We start from the raw sequence: 16,015 nt of genomic DNA, 5'->3' as shown, positions 1-16,015 counted from the left end.
ACTATGAGGGAGAGATGATGTATTCATCCTTTTCCCAGAGTAACAGTGCAAAACATTCTTCAGTACTTTTATCCAATGTTAGCAAAAGCAAAGGCAAACTTGAAAGCCCAGAGGGAAAGAGGGTCTGGGCTCCGGTGCATCAGCGAGTGCTACACACACTACAGGTTGCCCCTTCAAGCCCCTCTGCAGAGCCCCGCTTGTCTGAAAGCAAAAAAAGTGGGATTTTAGTCTTATAATTAATTTTAATAATTACCAACCCCAACTATTCATTCACCCTTTTTTGGCAATTTATTATTTTTGTGAGCTTATGACTACAACCTATTTAATACATATTTAGGTGCTCTGAAAGAATACAATTGAAATGGAAAATGAATTGAAATCCAGTGTTTACTGAAGAAGTTAACCCTGCTCTTCTATCCACATGGAGTTTCCAGGCTGGCATTGCAGAACTCCCTCCAAGGCCAGGGAAGCTGCAGAGCCACTTTCAAACAGCACTTTTCCAAATGCTCTGCTCCACTTACTGAGTAGCCAGTGCACAGCTAATCCCATGCTAATAGCACGAAGGTATCATAAGCATTACTAAAGTTATTACAGCAATTATAATGTCACTGCTGAACAGTTGACTAGGTTAAGGGTTGAAGTCTGTCAGTGCTTTATAATATTTTTAATTCTAAGAAGAGAATAGGCACATTATTAAATAATTAACTGACTTAGTTTTGGAACACCCAAGTTTGTTCCCAGCTTTTTACACGTAAAACATCACTTGCAGTGCTTAGCAAGTCTTTAAAACAAAAAGCCATATAAAATTTTCATATGGCCAAAGCAGCAAATAGATTAGTAACTTGTGTAAAAATTACTACCAATGCATAAATAAAGCTGTTGCAGTTGGCAGGGGAGCACCATGGATTCTCTGAATGACAGTGAAGTGCATCCCCTGTGGCACCCAAGCTGCAGGAAGACGGGCAACAGTCGATAGTTACTATAAAATTTTAAAAGAGCAGCAATTTACAGCATTTTTGTGCAGTGCAAGTCCCGAACTACAACACTGCTCAGCTTTAACAAGCAGGTTATGTGTGGTGTAAGTGTGGCTGAATGAATCCAACAAGTCCTGTTACAATCAGCTTCAACGAGGTGATTTATTTCAGTCAGAAACCAATGCCAGGACAAAACATTTCACTGCCCCCACCCCTATCACCACAGCAGGCTTTACCAGACAGAAGTTAACAGAGTTTTATTTTCCTAAATCCCAGTGGAAGACCCCAGATGTAGGAGGCTCCTCTCATTACATCCAGCAGTGGCAAAGCAGCAGATCTCAGCTGATCTGAACTGGACCAAGTATGAGCAGAGATGGTGACAGGGCACACATTACAACACACCTGAGCTGTGTGTAGATTTTGGCAGGGAAAGGAAGTTTTTGACTGAAGAAGCATTAAGGCTTGAAAGGTCAGTAGTTCAGGAGACTCCAACAGAGTATCTTTTAAGGTGTGATAGCAGCTGCAGCATTTACTGTAAGAGACACAACTCTGCAGAAAAACTTAGCAGGACAAAGTTACACCTTTAACTTCACAGCTAAAGAGGAGAAATCTCTTCTAATAATGTGACTTTAGGTACCTCATATACAGCAATACGTCACTTTCCTAAAGAACAGCTGTAGTCTGTAGTACCAAGTCAGTAACAAAATTAAGGTAAACTGCATTCAGTTCAAAAACAAAACAAAACAAGAGGTTTAAAAGTGCATTTAGTTCAACAAACATCACTACTGAAAAATTTCATTTTTAGGTTGTTTGTAGTGAAAAGGTGCTTCTTCCTTGGGATTTTTATATACTGTGTGTTTTCATTTGATGGTGTGGTTTTCAAAAAGAGGTTACAGGTGAAAAGATGACCATGTCTGGAATCTGATGATACAGAAAGCTGAGTGAAAAAGAAAACTGAAGTTAATTTTTTCCATCCTACAGAAAGTTAATCACTTTGCATATTTCAACTTAACTTTTATAAATGTTCATAAAAATAAAATTAGCATGGGGGGGAAAGGGACACAGCTAGGAAGATAAGTGGAAAACATCCCATTATATGATTTTACTTTCTTAAAATTAGATGGCAACATATGTTTTGTAACGAATTTTACTCTCAGACCCCAAAATGCAAGTCTGTTCCAGAAAAAAATTTGCCCAGTTACCTTAACTTTGTATCATGATTCCTTTCACTTTTTCTTCATCTATTTTAAACCACTTCTCCTTTGTCTAAACCCTGTCTCTATAGTTTACACTTTCCAAGTGTGATTCAGCCACTGTGATCCCTCCCTCACGTACTCAATTAAGAAAGCAGAACTGATCTATGAAGGAATGAGCTGGACAGTCTCTTTTAGTTCTTTATTTCTGAAATCTCCAGCCTATCATCTCTTATGTACAAGGTTCCCAGAGCAGTTACACACCTTCACTGTCCATTGCAGTAAATAGAATGAAACAGAGCAATGGAAGTGTGCCTCAGACTGTCTGTGTCCACAGCAACAACAGTGCTCAAGCTTATTCTCCACTGGGGAAGGGACCTTGGATGAAGAATATTCCTCCAAAATATTTTGTTAAAAAAACAGAATGAGACTGAGGTGTTTTACAACAATGGAGAACAACATAATTTTCATTCCAACTTGCATTGCTTTAGCAAGAAACAAACAAGTGCCCAGGTACCTTTTCTAAAGCTGTCAGAGAGGTTTCAAAGAGCAAAAAACAACTCCATATCCAAATAATTACACCAGGACCAAACAATTACATGAAGACATATGCTAGAACAGCTGGCTACAGCAGAGAGGAACATGTAAAATACACTCTGTAGTTCTTTCAGAGCAATTCTTACCTTGGTCTGGATCAATGCTTTGCAGTCATTGATACTGAATCCATCAAATCTGAAGTCATCATTATTTTTGACATTTGATTCCTCAAAAATATCATCCTGGTTCTCTGAAATGTCCTTAAAAAAACATTTTATTTATGAATTTATTTATACATTTCTATCTGATCTCAAAGTATATAACCTAAAGAGAAGTTTCCCTCAAATAACAACCACCACTAAATTTTACTTTCTGAAGCTGTGTTTCATCATGTGTTCCCCTTTGCATTAGGCTAAAACCAGTTCTACCTACTCACATGAATCTATTTGTGACTCCCATTAATAAAAAAGCCATTTCCAGTTAAAATTAGCCTTAATTAATGCCAAAACATTGCTGAGAAATATACCCTTATCAGTATTTTTAAAAGCAATGTAATTTTCCTGTAACAGAAAAGAAGTAATGATTTAACTTTAAGCTGCCTGGGCATTGATTTAATGCTGGTGTATCTGTGGTCTAGAAAGGAACAGAATGGGAGTTTAATTGTGTTGGAGAAATGTCTCCCATTCTCTCTCTGTTAAATCACAATTCTGTAAAAGTGACTTACAAGTGCAGAATAGGTCTTCTACCTTCAGCACTGTCGTTCTGTTTGTATATAACTTGCATGAAAAGTCAAATATGCCCAAAAAATCAGTAGCTTGCCAACCCCATGCTTCAGCAATCACATATCAACTGAAACAGTTATTTCTGAAAATTACTTGTGACTAATTGATCCCAACTAAATAACTGAATACTTAATCATCTGAGACAATTTCACCTTCTCAAAACAAGAGATTAAACAGAGACATTCTTATTTGAGATCTTTCAACACTGTTGGTTTGGTCTCAATTCAATTTAAAACATATTCTCCCTCAAGCCTTGCAAAAGCAGACAGAGGAATAATCTGAGGAAAAGGGAAGCTGAACACACTTTCAGTTCCTATACAGTAAAAACATCCAGTAATTACTTTAACAGACTCCCTGATTCAAGTCTAATTTTCACGTAACGGAAAGATATTAGAGGCTAACAGTTTTCTCATACTCTGAGCAAAAAAAGTAAACAGTCCTACTGCACACACACCTGAAAGCTAATTCTCCATCTATAACAAAATACCATCTAACAACAGGGCACTATGTAGGGGAGAGTTCAATGTAAAGACAATCAAAGTTCAATCCTGCACAATTTCATGGTTACTTGCACATAAATATGAGGAAACACTAAACTATCACTTTAAAAAGCTCTCTGTAAAAAAAACTTTTTGACTCACCCAGATCTAGTCCCTCATGCATCTGCATGTATAGCTGAGAGAGGACCAGACTCCTAACCAAGTGTTTATGCTGCCACACTGGCAAATCACTGTTCAATTACCTTTTGATTTGCATCTATTCCAAGAACACTCAGAAGGTTTTCTTGGCAATGAGATTTACTCCAGGGATGTCTTAAGATGGGGGTATTATCAGAGTCTCTAAGTGTTCTCCACAGGTTTCCAGAATTGATCCTAGAAAACAAAACAGAGTTTGAGGTTATAAGCTGTATGAGGTTTCCAGTGAATGTAAATAACTTTGTTATTTTCCCTACATACAGTTGTCTACTACCCTACCTCGATCTAACAAGCAACTTATCTTAAAACTCCTTCTACATTCGGACAAACTATCAACCCAATGTACTAATTAGCTTGCATGACAACTAGAGGAAACAGTAAGCCAACATGACTTTTCAGACAAGAAGGGCATTAGAAGCACATTTCAGAGAGTGTTATATGCCAACAGCTCACATCATTCAATTGCTTCTGTGAAATGTGGGCAGAGTTCAGCCCTATTAGTTCTGCACTTTGCGTTTTCTGTGTCTCAAACCTTTCTCCATTCCACAGGTCACAGTCCTCCTCTGCGGCACCTGCTGCTCAGGTGGGTGACCTGCACCTGCTTTGGATGTGCCTGTGCTACAAACCAAGCCAAAGGTGCTCACTGCTGAAATGGTGAGAATTACAGAGCTCTCTCCACATGGTATTTTCGATTCTCACATTGCATTCATCACATATAAAAATCCAGTTGGACTTCATTTAGTACAGGATGTAGTTATCATTGACCTGAATTATTAATCACAATAGGTCAGGGCTTTTTTGTCTGTAGTTGGTACTCTGATATAATACTGCAGTCCCTTTTATATATATTTCTCCACAATTTGATGTTGATTAAAATATAACACATATGAAGAGAACTTGCCAAAAGGATGCTCACATTAAATGTTTTAACTACATTTCTTTTGAGTCCTAGGACCTTTCCCAAGTATAGTCTGACCCAACTTTCTAGATGCAAAGCCTCAGAGTTATGCAAAAACAAATACAATACTGTTCAGTAACTACAATACTGCTCAACAGCTGCTGATCCCTCACAAACATGTAACAAATCTAGAAGCGTTCCAGCTGTTGCAAGAGAAATCTTAGTTAATGATGATAATTGCTATTAACACAACCCAGGAAAGAAGCCAGATGCACCACAGATTCTGAAGCACATCTGGTTTAACATGAGAAGAAGTTACTAACTGGGAAAATAGGGGGGAAAAAAAAGCTTGTGGGTTGTTGGTAGAAGCAGCAGCCTCTGATGATGAAGAAATAAGTGGGATGTGCTGTAAAGAAAGGACAAGCAAACAGGAAGAACAGGCTGCCTGTTGGGTTCTGGCATTCCAGAGGCTTAGTCATAAGAAGGCACACCAACAGCAGGAAAAACCCTAAGCAGGAATTTGTAATTTTGATATATTCCCTTCATTGTTTTCCAATGGCTAAAACACCATCCATTTCCTCTAACAATACAGCACAAAGTTGCTGAAATGAAGAGCGTAGTGTTAAGAAAGATTTTTGAGTGTACCACTGATTTTTACATTAGGAAATAAACTGTGTAATTGCTGAGATTGCTGAGGAACTTTTTTTTTTTAAACTGTTGATCGAAACTCATTACCAAAGTTGATTCTTCAGAAGTTCAGTTATCCCAACATCTTCATTATTTGTATCAAGCACTTGCTCTAAGCTTCTTATGCTTTCTGTGGACTGTGATACAAAGACTTCTGGAAAGCCCAACTTAAATAAATCCTCATAGCTGTGGTCTGCCTAGAAAAAGAAAAGAGAGTTTTATTACATATGTTATACAGGTCACCCCCACAGTCCATGAAGGACCTAGTCCAAAGACTACAGTTTTTCTGGAGATTGTCTTATTGTTTTAAATATTTATATTAATATTAATGGCACAGAGAGACTGAGCCCATAGTTCAGCGTTTTGAGTGTTTATGTAGAATTAGAGGAGGAGAAGCAAGAATCCAAGAGTTTCTGAAGAACCTCAGTCTCCAACTTCCCAGCTTCTAAATCATAGACTGGTTTGCCTATTTAGCACTCAGGACTCCTTCTTCTGCTCAGATAATTCAGGACAAATCTGACACACACATCAACTCCAAAGCTTGTTTTGCTAACTCAGTATTCAAAAACTCCTAATTCAGCCAAATGTAACACAACTGCTAAATGCTACAGTTACCAGTAAATATTTGCATTGTGTAGGTCTGTGGAAAAGCTGGGGTGAGGATGTCTCTATATCTTTGCATCTGCACCAAACTTCTTCCATATTAAAAATCAGAGCCAGATTTGCATACTTGTTACTCCTCCAGCAGTGATGAGGAGGAAGTTTGAGAGACTGAACACAGCCACAGGAGTGATCCAAACAGGCCTACTGGAAGTATCAGGGTTATCGAATGACTAAGAAATACATATACAAGGGAAAATGTGCATAATTTACATCCTATCCTAAAGGGATGTTATCATGCCATCTGGTTCAGAAGCTGTGTCCTTTTATTCCTTCAAAGGAGTTACTGCAATTTTCGAAATAAAAGGAATTAATTGACTTCACCATCCCTCCAAGGGACTGCAATCCAGGAGCAGCAACATTGTGTGAAAACAAGAGAATGGAACGAGTCAGTTTGTTTTCTTTGCCCAGCAAGCAACGATTTAATCTGAAAAATCTAAGTATGGATACTCCATATTTTGACAGTTTCATTTAATTGTAATTGAAACAGCTGAAATAAACTGAGGTACTTCCACAGTTTTATTATATTGAATTCAGACAAGTGCAGTGAATACTGAGAGAGTATGGATTTAATCTAATGATAAGTGGACAGAATCAACAGAGCTGGTAGAAGGATTCTGTACTTCTGAGCCTGCTTCTAGGAACAGAATTTGTGCCCCACGCTGCTCCCTCCTGAAGCAGGGCCTTGCTAAAATGCCTATCTTGATCAGCAGCTGCTGGGACACTCAGAGAGTAAAATCCTTTGAATCTTGCCCAAAGTGTCACAATACTTTCAACCACTTTGTAAATTATTTCAACTTACAACATAGATACTACATACAGGATCCTGAAAGATGCCTGAGAAGCAGAATTTTGTGAAAGCAAACTTGCTAAAGCATTGACAGTCAAGGATAAAACACTTCCTGGCAGGTACCAAAACTGAAATGGGATGGGAGTTAAGGGAAAGCCAGGCAGCTGCTCTTGGCTTTAGGATGGGGGGCAATTATAGCCACAGAGAGTGTGCATCAAGGGGAGCACAGCTCTACCTCAATTGTAGTATCTCCTTAGAGCCTGTGATGCTTCTCCAACACACATAAAAGTCACTGACTTACAGTATAGCCAAGCCAGATGAAAAATGCAAGTTTTTTTATTACCTTTATTACTGTCTACTTCAGTGTGTCTTTCTAAAACCAAATCTGGGTACATTTCCACTTATCTTGTAGCTTTGTACTAATTATAAAAACATGAACGCACACATTTCACAACTGTGCTTTCTGACTAAATCCTCTCTATCCCATTATATCAGAACACCACAGGGCTTAAACACGTGCACCCATCCCTCTCACAAAGGCCAGTATTTAAAGAGCACATGAAAAATCCTTTAAGTGTTCAGTTATGTAGGCAAAACATCCAGCTACTACAAGGAAATTAGCGATTGTTTCCATCTCAAGATACATGATTCTGCTCCAGATCAACATAGTTTAATTAACTGAAGCAATAAATATTGAAGGTCAGACCTCTGACCTCAGATGATCCACAGAGGTCCCTCCAACCTAACTGGCATTTTTTCTATTGACCACACGGAAGACAGAGCCCCAGTCCAAAGAGTTTATGATCTCAAACAAACAACACAAAAAGCACAGGGATAAAGGACAAGCTACACATACATTCTACACTCAAATCTCTCTCAGCACTGCAGCTGTTTCTCTACCCTTGACAAGAAAAGCCAATGTGAAACTCTAAGGATGGTTAATTTATTTAGCTCGTACTGGACATTTCCTTTTGCCTTTAATAGATGCAAAATAGAGCAAATGCTTCAGTAAGACTAAGATCTATTGCTTTTGGAAAGAAGCCAAGCAACCTGCTATATTCTATTCCAGTTCCAATCATTACAATACTCTGTTTTTTTCAACAGAAGACTTCTTGTCGGTCATTTTCAGCATTACAAAAAATTTGAGTTCTTTGTTTATGCACATCAACAACCAGGAATCTTGTGTATCTCCACTCAATCAGCGTGGGCAGCTTATCCCACCTGCATCTTTGTGCTTTCCCGAATAATACCTGTGCAACAAGTAAAATTCCTAGGCAAGGGCAAGAAAACCTGTCTCCAGAAAACCCCCGGTTCCCTACACCTATTAAAACTCATCTAACAGACTGCAAGGAGTTAAGTTGTTGCTGCTACAGATTAACCCCATGGAAGTCTTAGCTGATTGTTCTCTTTTTTTTCCAAATGTTGTAATTTAGGATAAAAATAGCAAGAACAGGGAGGGGCTGTTCTGTATTTTCATGTTCTCTCTTCCTTTTTGTTACTTTCCTCCCCTTTTGGTGATGCATGTCTGGTCCTTATGAAAACACATTCATCGCAACAAGGTCTAACCCTTTACCTGAACCTTTCTTTGTGCTGATAAGGATACATTACAGTATTTACCTGTAACATCATATGAGAGAATGTAACATCCTATGCTATAAAAATAAATGACAATAAAAGATTTCTATTCTTTTGTGTGTGCGTGTGTGTGTCATTAACTACTACCACCATCAGTCTAAAATTCCAGAAAGACTGTTGATATTATTCAGGCACTATATTAAATAAAAAAATAATTGTTTTTACCAATTTCTAACTCAATGTTAGGTTGGTTTTCTTCAGTGAGCTTGCAGGCAACTCTTAGAATTTCTATCCACCCTGCTTTTGTCACCCACCTTCCCAATTTTTTGTTTCCTATGCTCTTTCTTGTCTAGATTTTAAACTGCATGTGCTTCAGGGCAGGGCTCATGGTTTCTACGTGTTTACTTTTTCCTAGTGTCTAGAAGCAAAGTAGTGCATTACATTCTTTAAGGCTCTCCAGCAGGACTACTTAAGTATTTGTCAAACACTGTAAAGAAGTTGCTTTTGTTCCACTTGAGTTAGCTCCAAAGTAGCTTGACAGTTTCTCTCCCTGTACAACATTACCCTCTATAGAGAAGACAGATACAAAACTTGAGATGTAGGAAGCCATAACACAAACATTTCTGGTCCTTGGTTTACTATTATCACATACCTCATTCAGAGAGCCCAAAGCCTCCTGTATCCCACTGCACAGAGATGGCTCAGCACAGAGCTGGGCAGCAGAAGGGCTACAGCATCCGCTGCTTAACTCCGTGTCAGCTCCATAAGGTTTTGTTGACTTCACCAAAACTTCAAGATTATGACTGAATCTCCCCGATTTGTCTAACGACTCCTTGAAGCCTTCAAAATCACCCCAGGAACCACTGGGTTCTGAGGTACTAAGACTGCTCTCAGAAAACCCCTCACAACTTCTCCCTTTGCTGTTCGTTACAGGGAGGTTTTGCTGCATTACTTGGAGATTAATAATTTCTTCATTATTTGTCTTGTCATTCCTGTTACAGTCACTTCCACTGACAGACACACCACCTGCTTCAGATGCCAGGTCTTTTGGAGACCCCTGGTGTGACATGTCTGTATTAGTAAGACTTTCTGCTACTGACAGCTTCTGCATCTTTGTTTGAGAAAAATTAATTTGTTGAAATCCGTACTGCAAAAAGGTTACTGAAGTTCAGTTGCATTAGAAATCCGAGTGTTTCCAAAACAAAATCAAATTCTTCATTTCACCCCAAAGAATAACAACACTGCTAAATCAAAACAGGATGTCCTTCAGCCTCTCCTCCAGTAATCGGCATGTGCACGTAATTCAGCCTCACTTTCTGTGTAAGATATTTGCCTGCAAAAAAAGGATTAGAAATAAATACTTCTGTGATAAGGGCTGTGTAGGAATAAAGATCGTTGATAAGGTAGGAGAAAGAATGCTAGGGTTAAAATAAACACATTCCAGTATTATCCACTGAAAGTTGCTGTAGGCAAAATTATTTAAAATTTATATTCAACTCTCTGCCCACAAACCATTAAACTAGTGAACAATATTCAGCAAATATGTAACAGAAGTTGCTGGATATTGACTCAGTACTGAGTATACAGGAGACAAACCAAAATAACTATAAACAAAATCCAACACTTCGAAAACATTTTCCATAACTATTTCATCCACCTCTTGCACACCCAAGCAGTGCTCTTTCTGTCTGTATGGGCTGCCCCTTCTCGATGGTAATCCTATAAAAATACAGTATTTCCAACTATTTGAGTAATTGAGGCATGTTTAATAAGTTCAGTTTGGCATTGTAGATGACACTGGTGGTGATCATTTTAGCATTTATTACGAGATTATCATTAGATTAACTAATTATCATTAGATTAACCCCATCTCCTCAAGTACTTTTCCGAGCTATTTGGGGGGGGGGCAGGTTAGAACACACACTAAACCCACTTCTGGCCGCTCTTAGGTATTTTCTGTGCTTAACAAAACAAATTTTGTGTGTTTTTTCCCCAGGTTCCCCCCGAAGGCGGCCCAGGTATAGTCCGGGAGGGGCAGCAGGTCCCTCCCGACCCCAGGGACACGGGGCACGGAGGGGCCCCCCGGGACAGGGCAGGGCAGGGGATGCGCGTCCCAGAGCCGCCGGCGCTTCACCCCGGGGAAGCGAGTCCTCCACCCGCGTCCCCCCGGCGGTTCCTCCACCCGCGTTTTCCCCCTGTTGGGTGCGGGAACAGCCTTACCGCCGCTCCAGGGCCCGCCGCCACTGCCCGGCAGGTCGCCAGGGGCGGGCCGAGGTGTGCGGGGCGGTGCGGGGCGGGACGGGGCCGGCCGGGGACAGCGGAGCCCTCCCACCCTCCGCCCGGGAGCAGCGAAGGCAGAGGAGCCCCAGCCCTTCCTCAGCCCCCGTTCTCTCTCCCCTTTGCTTTGAGAAGCGCCTCCCCGGCTCTCCAGCCTCGCCCCGGGTTGTCCGCACCCGCATCCCTTGGGTTACAGCCGCCCTTCCAACCAGAACCAGCTCCTGCCCGCCGGGAAGAGGCTGTTTTTATAAATCGTGATGTGAAAAAGAAAAATATTAACTTCCCCTCCCTCCTCAACCAGCTTCTTGCTGCGATCTGGCAGGCTAAGGACGTGCAGTTTGATGGTGGTGGTTCCTGTTTGATTTTAATCAGAGAGAAAAATTTAGCTAGAATTCTCACATAGTTACAAAGTTCCGGGATACGGATTTAAAAAAGGGACAATCAACCCACCCAGAAATATAACCTCACGGTAAAATGGTAGGAACGGGCCAGCAACAGCCTCTCAGGATCTCCTCTCTCTCCCTCTGTTCTTTTGCCCCCCAAGGTATCAGGCTGTCCCCCCTCTGCTGAGGCTGGGGCTTGATCCACTCAATAGGTAAAGCCAGAAGGTGTGGATACAGTGCTGCAGACAGGTCACCCCACAGCCCGGGTGACCGTCCGATCCCTCCCACCTCCCGAGGACCAGACGTGTGGGCTGGAGGCGCCGTGCCCAAGGCTGGCTGCTCCCAGGGCTGGGGGGCAGAGGGAAGGACGCAGAGAAAACTCGTTAGCTCCCTGTCCTCGGGCTCGGTTAAACATCTGGGTAGTCCCAAGGAACAGGGGACAGTTGTAAAAGCAAGGAAAAAGGTTTTCTGGAGCAAGGCCCAAAGTAGAAAGCTTTTTCTAGGCACCATAGTACATATGTTTTCCAGCCCAGACACAGACACATGCACTCCTCCCACGCATCTGCCTCTCATTCCAGGCTGTAGTGCTTTATCCAAGGGCGAGAGGCTGGATTTGGGAGCGATGCCCAGACGCAGAGCCAAAAAGAGTTTATTGGCAACTGTCTGAAAGTTTTTTTTTGTTTTCTTTCTGCTTCGGAGCCGTTTCTTACCCTCCGTGGCCATCCCGCGGCAGCCTGCAGCTCGGAGGATATCCGACCAGCTCGGCGAGACTGTGATTGAGCCCCGAAGCGTCTGACACTTGCGTCATCGTCCCACGCCGCAGTTTGTGCTGCGGGGACCTGGGGGGTTCCTGCTCTCCCTTCGGTTTTGAAGGGAGCTCAGCATTTTTGCAGCGACTGAGGTTGTTTTGCTCAGTTTCACATTTTCGCCCTTGTCTTCTCTAAGGAAAACGCTACAAACAGACCGTGCAGGGGCTGAGGTTCTCCTCTCCTTTAACAGGCTTTGCACGCGGAGAGAAAAAGGTGTGTGGGTTTTGCAAACCTGCCCTGCCAAGTTCGAGGTAACTCTGCAGCAGCACGAGCAGGGTGGTGGGAGAGCTGGGGAGCATCAGAAGCTGGCACAGACCTTAGAAACCACAGTGCAAGAACAGAAGGAAACTGTAGTGCCTCCTTCCCAGAGTAACATGAGTAACTCTATTAAGGACTGGCCACATAACGTTGTTTATTTCTCTCCAGCACACACTATAACCCACCTTGGGAAAACCAGTTGCTAGCCCTGGGTCCCTGCAGAGGAACAATCGGCTGCACCATCTGCTGGGTGTTCCCACTGCTGCCTCTGCTCTCAGGCAAACGCTGCTGAAAACTCATAGAATTACAAGAAAAACCTGCACTGGTGTGTTTTGTACAGGTTTTCACATCCAGTGGGGTCAGTGAGAAGTACAGCCACCCTGCAAAGTGGATTTCACCTGCCCTGCTCTGAATTCACTCCTCTGGACTCAGGCCCAGCTGAGCATGAGTGTGACAGCTGCTACTGAGATCCCCAGCTCCTGTTGAATGACACCTTCTGACAGACTGGTTTAAGTTAAAAGCATCATCACAGTTGGATTAAGAATTTTCTCCTCTGAAGTACAGTGGAATAAAATTCCTGTTATCTGTTTGGGGGAAAAAAAAATCTTACAATTTTTCTGACCATGCCTTGTGGTTTACACCATAATTACTGTATTAAATCAATAATTTCTTTTTGAACTATCACTGGGTATGGGGTTTGTTTGTTTGTTTTTGAGTTTTTATTGGTTTGTTCGTTCATTTTGTTTTAAATAATCCAGTCTTTATTTAAAAGGTAAATAGACCAGAAGCTTCAGACATGGACTATAAGCTTATATTTAGATACTCACATGTATGTATCTACTAGGAGAGAACATCACTACTCAAAAATTCATCAATGCAAACAACTGAACTGACAGAACACTCGTCTGCAACTGTTACTACTGCTCCTACCACCATTCCCACTGGAATACTATTTGCGTTTAGTACTCACACTCCAGAATTATTCTCTTTTTCATTCTATCCTTTGGAAAAATAGCAATTTGCAGGGAAAAAATTCAACAGAATAACTGAAAACTGTTTACTTTCAGGTCAAACCACCACCATGCTGCTGTAATATGAATTTCTATCTGTTTGTGAAAGATCTGATCCTGAAATATTGAATTGTGTGGTTCCCTTGTAAATGACATGGGTGATTTTGTCTTCATTCATTTTTTTCTCCGGGGAAGAAAAAAAAAAGCAAGAAAGCAATATCTTTGTATGAAGAATTTTCAGGGGTTTTGGTTTGGTTTGGTTTCAGGATTTTTTTAGTGAAGCATTAAACAAGATTAGCTTGCCATTTAAAGGATTGACATATTTTCCTTAATTTGTATTAAATACTTGGATGTCTTTTCTTGTAAAAAATAAGAAGTTACTTGTAGCTAAACTGACTTAAAATGTCATTAAGAAAATAGAAGTAAACATTTCAGAAGTCAATAAATAATTTTGAATGATTCAGAGTGACATTTAAATAAATGAGCTGTCTTTTCAGTCAATGATTAACAATTTTTTTTCAACCTAAGTATCCAGATTTTAGAAGTGTAGGAGACTTCAGCAATTCTTTCATTTCCTTAGAAATAAAGAATGCTTGGCTTATTAAAAACCCACTGAAGACATCAGGTCTAAATATTGATCTAATTGATTAGCTAAAGCTTACATTTGAAAATGCGGTTGATTATTCCATTAAACTCCTCCCTGGAGGCACAGTGGGCTTGCCATACCTTCCCACTTCCCTTTGCTGCTGGCATGGATGGTTCAAAAGGTCAGCACAATCCATCATCTTTTTCCTGAGTTAGACATGGGAACAGCAGCTCTTCAGGGCAAACTTTACTTCTCCCCCGTGCACAAAGGGTGTGAATCCCCTGCTCCCACTGTGAAATATTTCTCTGGGTGCTAAACCAGTGTGATGGGAGTCACTGGCATCAACGAGCCACTGCAGCAGTCAGCAGTGCCTGGGCTAAAGGATGAACCAGGATTTTTCCAACAGCAGATGGCAGCTCTCCCTTGTCTGTCTTTTGTGCACACAACACATCTGTTAGTTCTCCTGAGCAGGGGAAGTAAGTCATCCCGTCTACACTCCACGTTAAAAAGGTATTGGACCACCGGCTTTATGTGCTGACCACAGAAAAGCCATTCCCTTTCATTGATGGGTTGTCAGTGTAGAAAGATCTACCCATTAAAAAAAGTGACATCCTGTGCCAGGAGGTGTAAGGTATACTTTGGGTCCCTCTCTTCTTCTTTCAGGTGTGGAAGATAAGGGAGCTGTAATCCACCTTTTAAAAAAGCTTAGATGTGCAAGAAATGTCTGTGCCCTGGGTTCAGTGGCTGCCTTGAGCACTTTTGTCTGGTCCAGCAGCGTGGCTTCAAAGCAATGCTCACGTTTGCTTCAATGGTTAGTCTGGTTCTCAGAGTGATTTTGGGGAGCACAGACTAGATGTCTTCTGGGGAAAGGCAGAGAAATGCCATTCCACACTGGCACTTCAGGGAAACTTTGTCTTCCAAATCCATATGTGGGCTGCACTACTTTAGGATCCTCCAGCAATTTACACAGCACATGTGCTAAAAGAAGACTTAAACCATTCAGAGCTCCCACAAGATCCTGAATTGCTTCTTGTGCCCATATATAAAAGGCCAAGTGCCACAGGCACCTTCCTATTTGCCAGCTTTTGTCCGCCTTCAAGTCTGCCACCACTGCATCATCCACTGACACTTCTAGTTTGAGATCCTTTCCTCTCTTCAGCTGCTTTCCCTTCTGTTGCCAGTCCTGCTTGCTGAACCTCTCGTTTCTTTTATCAGACCTTTTTCCTACTATCCATTTGCCAACTGTTCCCTCTTCTGCCTTCAGCCTCCTGAAAACACAGAGAGCTGTGACTTGGGCCCCTCATGGAAGTGGTATTGCTTTTTATTCAATGAGAGTGACGTGAGAGGGACAAAGGTTTCCTGGGTAGCAGAATAATTTGCTGGTAGAAGCAGATTACTAATGTTATGACAGCTCTTAACATGAGAGTACTGGCCAGCAACAGATTTCATGAGAATAAAGGTGATCCTCTTTTAAGTTTCATTACACTGCCTTGAGAGCACAGCAGACATGCACCTACTATGTGAGCACAACACAGCAGTAGCTGCTCACATGGATTCTGTCATCATGGTGGAGGATCTGAAGGAATGGCAGTGCTTTGGTGTGGCTCCAAGGTTCCTGTTCCTGTATCCCACAGAAGATTCCCTCGAGATCATACTGTAAGATCCCTTTTTTACCTCCTCTACACCGTAGCTGGCATCAGCACCCCTGTATCCATACCCTTGTATCCATATCCCTGTTTCCAACACAGTGAGTGCTGCTTTTCTATACAGGTTGCTTGGCAGGGGAGACAAAGTTTCTGATGGAATTACAGCTCTGGGCTCGGGTCAGCAGGGAAGAGATAAATATCACCAGACTGCTCAGGACTGGTGCCACACCTCTAAAAGCAATTCCACAGGGGCTA

At 41.6% G+C, this 16,015-nt stretch overlaps 1 protein-coding gene across 1 annotated transcript; it reads right to left on the bottom strand.

Annotated features, from left to right (window-relative positions):
• Positions 1 to 1,152: 1,152 nt before the first annotated feature.
• CLBA1 (clathrin binding box of aftiphilin containing 1) lies at positions 1,153 to 11,056 on the bottom strand. Its single transcript, XM_027674260.1, has 6 exons — positions 11,012 to 11,056; positions 9,444 to 10,124; positions 5,815 to 5,963; positions 4,229 to 4,358; positions 2,851 to 2,964; positions 1,153 to 1,911 (listed from the first exon to the last, which is right to left on the bottom strand). Exons 2-6 carry the CDS (start codon positions 9,900 to 9,902, stop codon positions 1,744 to 1,746), a joined length of 1,020 nt encoding a protein of 339 aa, XP_027530061.1. The 5' UTR covers positions 9,903 to 10,124; positions 11,012 to 11,056; the 3' UTR covers positions 1,153 to 1,743.
• Between the last annotated feature and the right edge of the window lie 4,959 nt (positions 11,057 to 16,015).

The sequence above is a fragment of the Neopelma chrysocephalum genome, unplaced genomic scaffold, assembly GCF_003984885.1.
Source record: "Neopelma chrysocephalum unplaced genomic scaffold, ASM398488v2 Primary Assembly neopelma1_24, whole genome shotgun sequence".
In the NCBI taxonomy this organism is placed as follows: Eukaryota; Metazoa; Chordata; class Aves; order Passeriformes; family Pipridae; genus Neopelma; species Neopelma chrysocephalum.
The sequence above is the reverse complement of the archived record's forward strand: the minus strand, read 5'-3'. Positions and strand labels throughout refer to the sequence as shown.

Coding starts and splice junctions, on each gene's coding strand:
- CLBA1 (XM_027674260.1), bottom strand. CDS start 9,902: ATGCAGAAGCTGTCAGTAGCAGAAAGTCTTACTAATACAGACATGTCA. Junction 4,359..5,814: donor CTTCTGAAGAATCAACTTTG/GTAATGAGTTTC, acceptor TTTGTTTTCTAG/GATCAATTCTGGAAACCTGT. Junction 1,912..2,850: donor AAGCATTGATCCAGACCAAG/GTAAGAATTGCT, acceptor TTTTTCACTCAG/CTTTCTGTATCATCAGATTC.